This window comes from Oncorhynchus mykiss, chromosome 26 (assembly GCF_057628025.1).
Source record: "Oncorhynchus mykiss isolate SJ-2025 chromosome 26, ASM5762802v1, whole genome shotgun sequence".
NCBI lineage: Eukaryota > Metazoa > Chordata > Actinopteri > Salmoniformes > Salmonidae > Oncorhynchus > Oncorhynchus mykiss.
Window position 1 is genome coordinate 5,040,117 of NC_143047.1, and position 12,055 is coordinate 5,052,171.

General features: G+C 40.4%; 1 protein-coding gene across 1 annotated transcript in view; it reads left to right on the plus strand.

Annotated features, from left to right (window-relative positions):
• Positions 1-12,055, plus strand: part of LOC110506270 (protein kinase C-binding protein NELL1) — a 400,235-nt gene that overhangs the window by 95,870 nt on the left and 292,310 nt on the right. The window contains exon 4 of the mRNA XM_021585706.3: positions 7,445-7,615. Coding sequence (XP_021441381.3) covers positions 7,445-7,615 — 171 coding nt within the window. The remainder of the gene's footprint in view (positions 1-7,444; positions 7,616-12,055) is intronic.

The window sequence follows — 12,055 nt, forward strand, 5'->3', positions numbered from 1 at the left end:
TGGGGGTTGGGAGCTCTGTGAGACGATGTGTTTAATGTCGGCGAGGAGGACAGTGAAGTAGCTTATTGATGCATTAGACATGCATTGCAACCAAACATTTTACAAGACTTTTGAGAGGTATTATAAATATGTAAGTCCTAGTACATGCAATTTTGGTGATATTAAAGACTCATTGATCTGTGATAGAATTGTTTGTTCACATACAACTTACATCTTAGAGAGAGACTGCTAAGAGAGGATAACCTGACAGACAAATATGCATATATGGAGATATGTAGAGCTGCTGAGATGTCAAGTGAGAACAGTAAAACAAGTCAAGGTAATTGTCACATTGTCTAATGATTGGAGACAGGCGCAGGAATACCTAATAGGGATTTTTATTTTCTCCACCCAAACAAAAGAGCAAGGTGTAAACCTCTAAATAATACACGGGACTAGACACGTAAAACAAGTGCACAAATACACGTGGCATCGGAGCCAATGCAACTGCACAGGTACTCACAGGACCAACGAACATGGTAACAATGACCGACAAGGACAATGGGGAACAGAGGGCACATATACAGTGGGAAGAAAAAGTATGTGAACCCTTCATAATTACCTGGATTTCTGCATAAATTGTTCATAAAATGTTATCTGATCTTCGTCTATGTCACAACAATAGACAAACACAGTCTGCCTAAACTAATAACACACAAACAATTTTAATTTTTCATGTCTTTATTGAACACACTCACTGTGTAAATTCACATTTCAGGTTGGAAAAAGTATGTGAACCCTTGGATTTAATAATAGGTTGACCCTCCTTTGGCAGCAACAACCTCAACCAAACGTTTTCTGTAGTTGCGGATCAGACCTGCACAATGGTCAGGAGGAATTTTTGACCATTCCTCTCTACCAAACTGTTTCAGTTCCACAATATTCTTGGGATGTCTGGTGTGAACAGCTCTCGAGGTCATGCCACAGCTTCTCAATTGGGTTGAGGTCAGGACTGACTGGGCCACTCCATGACGTATTTTCATCTGTTCAAGCCATTCTGTTGTTGATTTACTTCTGTCTTTTGGGTTGTTGTCCTGTTGCATCACCTAACTTCTGTTGAGCTTCAATTGGCAGACAGATAGGCTTACATTCTCCTGCAAAATGTCTTGATTAACTTAAAAATGTATTTTTCCATCAATGATAGCAAGCTGTCCAGGCCATGAGGCAGCAAAGCAGCCTCAAACTGTTTTATTTATATTACCAGGTAAGTTGACTGAGAACACATTCTCATTTGTAGGCTGGAGATGATTAGGTGACTGTATGAGGTGACTCACCTAATCATCTCCAGCCTACAATTGGCTCATTCATCCCCCTCTCTCCTGTAACTATTCCCCAGGTTGTTGCTGTAAATGAGAATGTGTTCTCAGTCAACTTACCTGGTAATATAAATAAAACAGTTTGAGGCTGCTGGGAATTTAGCCAAGACACCAGGGTTAACACCCCTACTCTTACAATAAGTGCCATGGGATCTTTAATGACCTCATTAGAGTCAGGACACCCATTTAACATCCCATCTGAAAGACAGCACCCTACACAGGACAATGTCCCCAATCACTACCCTAGGGAATTGGGATATATTTTTTTTAGACCAGAGGAAAGAGTGACTCCTACTGGCTGTCCAACACCATCTGGTCTCCCATCCAGGGACTGACCAGAAACAACCCTGCTTAGCTTCAGAAGCAAGCCAGCAGGGGGATGCAAGGTGGTATGCTGCTGGCAGGTATGTGCTGTTGCATGGGATTCAAAGCGACGTGTATTTGTGCACTTGTTTTATGTGTCTAGTCCCGTGTATTATTTAGAGGTTTACACCATGATGCTCCCTCCACTATGGTTTACAGTTCGGGTGAGGTTATTAATGTTGTTGTGCTGTGCCTTTTTTTCTCCACACATAGTGTTGTGTTCCTTCCTTCCTTCCTTCCAAACAACACAACTTTATTTTCATCTGTCCGCAGAATATTTTGCCAATAGTACTGCAGAACATCCAGCTGCTCTTTTGCGAACTTCAGACGTGCAGCAATGGTTTTTTTGGACAACAGTGGCTTCATCCATGGTGTCCTCCCATGAACACCTTTCTTGTTTAATGTTTTACATATCGTAGACTCGTCAACAGAGATGATAGCATCTTCCAGAGATTTCTGTATTTCTTCAGCTGACACTCTAGGATTCTTCTTAACCTCATTGAGCATTCTGCACTCTGCACTCCAGCTTCCTGCAGTCGTCTTTGCAGGACGGCCACTACTAGGGAGAGTAGCAACAGTGCTGAAATTTCTCCATTGATAGACAATTTGGCTTACCTTTGACTGACTTTTAGAGATACTTTTGTAACCCTTTCCAGCTTCATGCACGGCAATAATTCTTAATCTTAGGTCTTCTGAGATCTCTTTTGTTCGAGGCATGGTTCACATCAGGCAATGCAACTTGTGAATAACAACCTCAAATTTTCTGACTGTTTTTTAAGGGGCAGGGCAACTCTAACCAAAATCTCCAATCTTGTCTCATTGATTCGACTGCAGGTTAGTTGACTCCTCACTCCAATTCGCTTTTGGAGAAGTCATTAGCCTAGGGGATCACATACTTTTTCCAACCTACAGAATGTTTAAATTATGTATTCAATATAGACAAGAAAAATACAATGATTTGTGTGTTTTTAGTTTAAGCACAGTATGTTTGTCTATTGTTGTGACTTAGATGAAGATCAGATTTTATGTCAAATTTATGCAGAATTCCAAAGGGTTCACGTACTTTTTATTGCCACCGTATAACATATTAATCAGGGGGAATGGGAACCAGGTGCGTGTAATTTTATTTTACCTTTATTTCACTAGGCAAGTCAGTTAATAACAAATTCTTATTTTCAATGACGGCCTAGGAACAGTGGGTTAACTTCCTGATGATGGTCATTATGGCCAAACAGTTCTATTTTTGTTTCATCAGACCAGAGGACATTTCTCCAAAAAGTACGATCTTTGTCCCCATGTCCAGTTGCAAACCGTAGTTAGACTTTTTTATGGCGATTTTGGAGCAGTGGCTTCTTCTTTGCCTAGCGGCCTTTCAGGTTTCTGTCAACATAGGACTTGTTTTACTGTGGATATAGATACTTTTGTACCTGTTTCCTCCAGCATCTTCACAAGGTCCTTTGCTGTTTTTCTGAGATTGATTTGCACTTTTTGCAACAAAGTACTTTCATCTCTAGGAGACAGAACGTGTCTTTAGATTTTTTTTTATTTTTTTAGATTTTCCCATGATGTCAAAAAAAGAGGCACTGAGTTTGAAGGTAGGCCTTGAAATGCATCCACAGGTACACCTCCAATTGACTCAAATTATGTCAATTAGCCTATCAGAAGCTTATAACGCCATGACATCATTTTCTGGAATTTTCCAAGCTGTTTAAAGGCACAGTCAGCTCAGTGTATATGAACTTCTGACCAACTGGAATTGTGAAAGTTAATTATAAGTGAAATAATCTGTCTGTAAAGAATTGTTGGAAAAGTTACTTGTGTCATCCACAAAAGTAGATGTCCTAACCGACTTGCCAAAACCATAGTTTGTTAACAAGAAATTTGTGGAGTGGTTTAAAAACTAGTTTTAATGACTCCAACTGTATGTGTAGACCCCAGACAACTAAGCAAGCACTAAAAATAAGTTACTTTCCTATCCCAACAATAGATGACATCTTACCGGACCTGTCAAAGCAAGAGTATTCAAAGTGTGTGACGTCAAGAATGGTTTCTGGCATGATACAGTATATCATGCTGAAACACTCCACGCTTAGGATTGTTCAGCATGTTAACAACCATTTCAACATTAACATCTGTTACCCCCAATATCTCTTTTGTAGTCTCCACAACAACCTTCAACCTGTAATTTCTGCTTTCCACAACCCAAGTCCTACTGATAACCTTACAAATAAAAGCGGCCTTTGACGCCACACATTCATGAGCACAAGATTTCTGAACGGGCCTCGAAACCATGCCAGAACCATCTGAAGCACCAGCCCCGACAGTAGGTCCACTTACTACAGGTACATCCATGTAGGCTCCATCAGTCCGCACTGTAGTTCTACCAATCTGTTTTCCGTCCTCTGCATATGAAACATCCTGACTGATCCTATATCTTCTCCCCCACAATTACAGCTCTTAACCTTCACATTCACCATAATCATGTGCCCCTCCACCCTTGGCACATCTTTTCTTTCCTTTACACTGAGCAGCTACATGTCCCATTCTTTGGCTTTTAAAACACCACAGTGCATATGGGACAACTAAGGAATCTTATCTGTACTTTTCCAGGCAAGACTTTCTCAAACCTCAGAATCACTGATAAGCTTTCACTTCTTTGACCCTCTTTCCTACTGATCAACCTTTTGGTCTCAATCACTCTACCTCCCTTCAGATCATCTCTGGACATAGATATTGGGACTCCAGTGATGACTCCCCTCAATCTAGCATAAGCACCAGGGACATGGCTTTTAATCATTTTTCCATTAAGCTTTACATTTTCAGAATCTTTTCTTGCTGAGCCTGGCTACCACACAATATTAACAGTCTACCATTTCCAATGACCCAAGCTAATTTCACTTCTTTCTCTACGGCATTATTTAGTCAGATAGGGTGTAAGTGAAGCCCTGTGGTCTCATCAAACACTATCACCACTTTCCACTCCAACACATCATTACTCTTGCTTCCTAGCTTGGCCCTCTTTACTAGATGCTTCACTGCTTTCTGTATCATGATCTCTCTTCCTATGTCTTTCCACTACCAACGATTACGGCCAACCTGGTCGTTGGGCAGTTGATACAACTTAATTTGGTGTTCTTTTCTCCGGCTATTGTTCAAACAAAATGTTACGCAACAGCTTTTCGACATCTTAAAAGTAGGGTGAGTTGAAGAAAGTCAGTTGGAATCAGCTCTTTGGCTGATAATCATGACGTACATTTCATGCAATAATCTGTTCATGCTAAAAATTTGACGTTTAGAAAGTGTTTTTAGGTAAGATATAGTTTGTTGATTAAGGCGACATGGAAGTATATTAAGAAAGGACCTGAGAAGATCTCTAGGGTCAATTACCACCCTGCTTCCGCTCCTCGTTCTAGTATCTTTTCTCGTAGATCTCCCCCCAGAATTTAATCAAGTAGCTGCCGCGAGATTTCCATTCTGGGTTTCAGAGATAACATATTTTATGACATCATAGTCAGGTTGTATACTGGTTATCAAACCTGTCGCGGTGAAAAAAAAGTATTTTGTTGTTTTGAGCTCTCCTCAAACAATAGTATGGCATTTTTTTTGCAATAATAGCTACTGTAAATTGGACAGTGTAGTTATATTAACAATAATTTAAGCTTTCAGCCAATATAAGACAAAATCTGTGATCATGACACATGGCGCTACATGATTTACAATTGTCCCGTTGACGGGACTCCTATCTCTAAGAAGTAGTAAGTTTTGCTAGCGTCTGTGTAGCAACCAGATAAGCAAAAGATGATATCTTTCCCAAGACGTCTTGATAGCGAAAAATGCGTTTATACCCGGTTGTAATCTGGTTAATAAGGCATCACATCCCGTAATTAAGACATCACATCCCAAATTTAGCCCACTGGCCTTGTGTATGAATATACTCTATTCACAAACAGCTCATATTGTAAAGGGACAACAGAAACCTGGATTAGGGAGGTTCTGGTTTTGATTAATCCATTTATGAAAAGATTCCAGCCGCTAATGAAAATGTTGGTAGACTTGGATGCATGTGAATGTTCGTTGTAATGCCCAGCAACAAGGTTGGTGATCACTTAGAGGTGGCAGTTGCCTGGGTACAGAGTGGATGTGTTGATTTAATGGTGGCTCTTAAACATTGAAGAGTGGGTGTTGGTTGGTTGTCCACTGGCATGGGTTACGTCACGGTTTACATAGTTGCACCGGGTGTGATTTAATAAGAGGCAATGAAGGCTTTTGAAGCTGTCAACTGTCTGTCTGTACCTGTTTGTCTGTCTGTTTCTCTTGAACAGCTCCTGAACATTGCAGTGGGAACAGGTTCACCCAAATGGCACCCTCTTTCCTATTAAGCGTACTTCCTTTTGACCAGAGCCCATATGGCACAAATAGTGTGTTATATAGGGAATAAGGTTCCATTTGTGACGCAGTCACATGCTTTTAAGGGTTTTCAACTTCATTAATTCACGCCACATTTGAGTTAATGTCCCTTCATTTGATCCACAGCCCATTGAAACCATGGCCATATACATGATATTTCCGCATGTCACATGCCAGTGCTGTTTGGTAAAGTTATCACAAGCTGTTCTTAGTTTTTCGACGAACTGAGAATTGGGAGAGGGATAAATCCAGCTTCCCAGAACGGAGCCTTACTTGGTATTCTACAGAGTGGGTTGGTTGTACCCTCACTGGGCATGAATATGGATGGGACCTGGCTGGGCTGATGTGTGTGTGCGTGAGTTGGGACACTGTGTGTGTGTATATGTGCGTATGTGGTGTGTGTGCGTACATATGTGCATTTGCATGTGTGGTGGAGTCTGGGGGTTGGAAACAGGAAGCTGGGGGTTGTTTCGAGGGGCCAGTGTGCAGCAGTTTTTGAGGAAACAGAAATGTCACGGCTGGCTGGCTACGGTTCCCTGGGTGCTGGCTGTGGCTGCCTGGATCTTAATTTAGCGTGGCTGATCAGTGCCCGAGTGACAGTTTGGGAAGGGCAGGGGCTGTATGGGGGTAAGGAGATTTCTGGGCTTGGGTCATTACGCCCAATTGAAGGTTTATGGTGCCACTCCTCCCTGTGTGTGCAATGCTGGACAGGTTTAGAGACAGACATCTTTAGAGACACACTCCTACATCATTTTCCTCTGGGAGTTCACTCCCTCTTCTGCTTTACCTCTGCACCTCTCCTGCTGTCCTTTTTTAATTTTCTCCTCATTTTCTTCTTCAGACAGGCAGCAGACACTTCTCATCAGTTCTCTTCCGACCTTTTCTGTTTTCTTTGGTTCTCTTCTCTCCTGTTCTTTTCTCTTTTTTCATCATCTCTTGTCAGTCGAACCTTGAATGTTTTTTAGATTATTTGTATTATTATTTTGCTGTGTGCGTTATTATCTGGCTTGGTTTTCTCTTGCTTTTTGTGTTAAAGACTATTCACATGTTTTAATGCTGGCATTATGTTAACAAACAGCTCCAAGATGCCAATTACCCCTGACTGTAATGGTGTGGTTTGGTTAAATATATTATTGTTGCCTTTACAAATATATTGCATACAGTTGAATGTATGTATGTTGAATATTATCACACCACATTCCCCCATTGCATCACCTCATATCCCCAAGCTAAATCCTTCTCCATATTGCTCAGGGGCTTTAAGCGCTTCAATGATCTCTGAACTCTACCTATAACCTTTGCCCTCTCCTCCACTGCAGTTACTTTGAGCTGGAGAGCAGTGGCCTGTGGGAGGAGATCCGATACCACTACAGCTACAAAGGCAAGCCTCGCTCAGAGTCCTTCCCCTACCGACTAGCCGACGGCCAGTGGCACAAGATAGCCCTCTCCATCAGCGCTACACACCTATTGCTGCATGTTGACTGCAACAGGTAAAAGATACACACAGGAATAAACACATGTAGGTGCACGTACGCTTACACGCATATTGGGTAGCATACAACCTGCCCATCACCATGAGTGCTACAAGTAAATTCCATACTACCTACAAGTACAATCAGTAATACAGACTGAAAGTCAGGCAATGGAAGCATTAGCTTGAACCTCAAAAGAGGTGAAGAGGTGTTTTTATAACTGGCAACACTCATGTCACCTTTAGCCTAAAATGGCGTCATAGCTAGCAAGATATTATCAGAGGTGAAACCCCTGATACTGCTGTGAACTAACACTGTAGTAACTCACAGGTGGATGCACACACACGTACACTAATTCACTCGTGCACATGCAGTAAGTCACGCACATATACATATGCACACACAAGCACCACAGCTTCCACCACACACACACTCTCTCTCTCTCTCTCTCTCTCACACACACACACACACACGTTGAGAGGCTGTGATATTCCCAGCCTTCTCCCATTGCCACGTTCCCTTTGAGCATTCAGCGAGTGTCACCAGTGTCTCCGAGAAGTGACACAACTGATAAGCTCTGTATGCTCATCAAGGTAAATATTTGTTAACACCTATTGTTACTCTGGTGACAGGCTGCAGACAGTATGGGATAAGAGGCAAGCTGTAGACTGTAGGTATCTGTATTTGTGTCACATATCTACACATGCACATACTTATGCACACAAATACGCACGCACACACAGAGAGAGAGTCTCAAAAGTCTCATTAAAGCTACAAAACTGTCAGTGTTCAACTTTAGCATATGATAACAATGCAAAAGAACAGATGAACCTTTATTGGACATAACATACTTTAAAAACACCAGGAAATAAGCTCCAATGGATTTTAATGTACAAACTATTTCCCCTAGTATTCCCACGCATGATAGAAAGGTTTGAAATGATTGTCTTTTAGTCAAACATTATATCAGTTTGGGCTTTTTGCTGTCAATTTGCAGTCTACAAATAATTTGTAATTAAAAACTGGGTTCTTTGAGCCTGAATGTTGTTTGACTGACAGCCGTGGCTTATCAGACCGTATACCACGGGTATGCCAAAACATTTATTTTACTGTTCTAATTATGTTGGTAACCAGTTTAACCAGCAATAAGGAACCTCTGGGTTTTGTGGTACATGGTCAATATACCCCAGCATTCCGCGTTGCATCATGCATAAGAACAGCCCTTAGCTGTGGCATATTTGCCATGTACCACACCCCCTTGGGCCTTATTGCTTAATTATGTTCTGCCCCATGACCATCTGCTCAAGAAAATAATCGTCATGTGGCGATTACGTCTAGTTGATGATCCCTGATTTAGGGTGTATTTTTATGAAATTGTCAAGTTGATTTACAGCTTAAACCACCTACTTTAATCAGAAATTACTGCATTTGTATTGTATATTTCTATAGAATTACTGTTAAACTTTAATATAAAATAATGTAGCTATTTTATTTACAGTTAACTTAAAGTACTTTACCATCTGTAAAATTAGAATAATTTCCCTTAAAAAAATTGAAAAATGCAATAATTTGTTATAATTTAAATAAACCATTATTTTACAGGGTAAACAAACAATTAGATATTATTACTTTAATTGTACAAGAATTTGTTTATTATTATGAAGAAAAACAAATCTGTAAAATGACATGTATTTTTTACAGTGCAAGTAGCTGGCTTTACGGATTGCTGTATGACTACAGTGGTTCGTCCTTTAAAAGTTGCAGCGTACTGCAGCACAGCTTGCGTGTTGCCGCAGAATTCTGTAACGTGCCAGCCACTGGTACCATAAATGCTAGTTAGTGCTAGTTTGACCACCAGCGGGCATCTTTGAGAAGCATTTGATAGCCTTCAATAGTGGATGTACTAGCCAATTTAAAACCTTTTTTTGTAAGAACATAGTATATGGGTCTGATTGTAAGAAATTTTGCTTGATTAATATTATGGTGTTTCTATTCCAAGAAAAATTAAAAACCCTCTGGGTTCCTTGTACATCGTGACGTTCGGGAGTAGGTTAAAGTGCTGGGCTATTTAGTTAAAGAATCCCGATGTCGTGCGGGCACACGGGAGACCGGGGTTCAATTCCCCAAAGGCGAGGAAGGAATAGGCTGTCCTTGTAAATAAGAATTTATCAAGACCAGGCCCCATGCCTGTCTCAGAGCAAAGAGAAACGGTGCTAAAATAGTTGTAGGCTATTGCTTCTAACTTCAAAATGCTTCAATTACAGTCTCAAAGGCCAGTATCCCGGAGTCGTTTCTTCACTGGTGAAGTTGAGACTGATGTTTTGAGGGTACTCTTTAACTTCTTGACGCTACCCATCCCTTTAGCAGGATAATTGTCATCAACAACCGCTGTATAGCGCCACATTCACATAATATTCCTAAAAATATTTATATTCATGAAATCACAAGTAGAGTATTGCAAAACACAGCTTAGCCTTTTGTTAATCCACCTGTCGTCTCAGATTTTGAAAATATGTTTTACAGCGAAAGCAATCCAAGCATTTGTGTAAGTTTATCGATCGCTCAACAAAACATTAAGTACACTTAGCATCAAGTAGCTCGGTCACAAAAATCAGAAAAGCAATCAAATGAATTGTTTAACTTTGATGATCTTCGGATGTTTTCACTCACGAGAATTCCAGTTACACATTAAATGTTCCTTTTATTCCATAAAGATTATTTGTATATCCCAAATACTATCAGTAGGAGAGGGGAAAACAATAGCTGTCCAAACTCTGTTGCACGATCAAAACTCATGTGACCACCTGACGCGATGTTATCTTTCTGGCTCTTTTTTTCAAAATAAAAGCCTGAAACTATGTCTGAAGACTGTTGACACCCTGAGGAAGCGATAGAAAAAGGAATCTGGTTGATATCCATTTAAATGGAGCAAAGGGAGGCTATGGAACATGGAGTTTTCAAAATAGAAGCCACTTCCTGGTTTGATTTTTCTCAGGGTTTCACCTGCAATATCAGTTCTGTTATACTCACAGACAATATTTTGACAGTTTTGGAAACTTTAGAGTGTTTTCTATCCTAATCTGTCAATTATATGCATATTCTATTATATGGTCCTGAGAAATAGGCCGTTTACTTTGGGAACGTTATTTTTCCAAACATAAAAATAGTGCCCCTTAACTTCAAGAGGGAAGCTGCCAGTTGAGGACTTGTGAGGCTTCTGACGAGTTATTTGTTTCTGGCTATTTTGAGCCTGTAAACAAACCCACAAATGCTGATGCTCCCGATACTAGACTAACTAGACTAGAGAAGGACAGATTTATTTCTTCTTTAATCACCCCCACAGTTTTCAGCTGTGCTAACATAATTGCAAAAGGCTTTTCTAATGACCAATTAGCCTTTTAAAATTATAAACTTGGATTAGCTAACACAACATGCCATTGGAACACAGGAGTGATGGTTGCTGATAATGGGCCTCTGGTCGCCTATGTAGATACTTCATAAAAAATCTGCCGTTTCCAGCTACAATAGTCATTTACATCATTAACATTACTCTATTGCTGATCAATTTGATGTTGTTTTAAGGCACAAAAAATGTTGTTTCCTTTCAAAAACAATGACGTTTCTATGTGACCCCAAACTTTTGAACGGTGATGTATATAACACAGGACTGTAACCCAAACAGAGAGTGAGGTGTTAAATCTATAACAAATACACGGGACGAGACCCGTAATAACAAGTGCACACTAACATGATAACACGCAAGCCGATACAACAGAGCACAGGTACTCACAAGACCAAAGGACATGGAACAATAATCAACTAGAACAATGGGGAACAGAGGGCTCATACTAATCAGGGGGAATGGGAACCAGGTGTGCGTAAATAGACAAGACAGTCCGGGGTTGGTGGTAATGATCCAGTTCGGTGATGCTTAGAAGACCGGTGACATAGACCTCCGGAACTGGACAACGGAATGAGCAGCAGTATCGGGGGAATCCGTAACAGAAGCATACAGTAAATCATAATATCAGTACAAAATATTGAATTCCCAGTTTATGCTACAAATCCAACTTTATAAAGGGTTTTAAAAATAATTTCTATTTGACTCAAATTTCCATGACGTAGAATAAGGTATTGTTGGCAGAATAGAGGGATGCAATTCAACACATGATTAATATAGATAATTCACCAATACATTTCTTGGTAGTCCAAGGAATATTAGGTTGTAAAGCACAGCTGGCCTGGTATATTGATTGCTGCCTCCAGCCCTTCGTTTCAGTTTCAATTACTCAAAATCTTGCACAAAAACACACAAATGCCAGTCATAACGTGGCTAATAGGCTAGCTTATCTATTTTTATAGATATTTATTTAGCTAACTAAAAACACAGAGCTTAACTAGCTATCTGCTGGGAGGATGTTTTTCAGTGACTACAGCTAGAGATGCAGGTGTCATTTG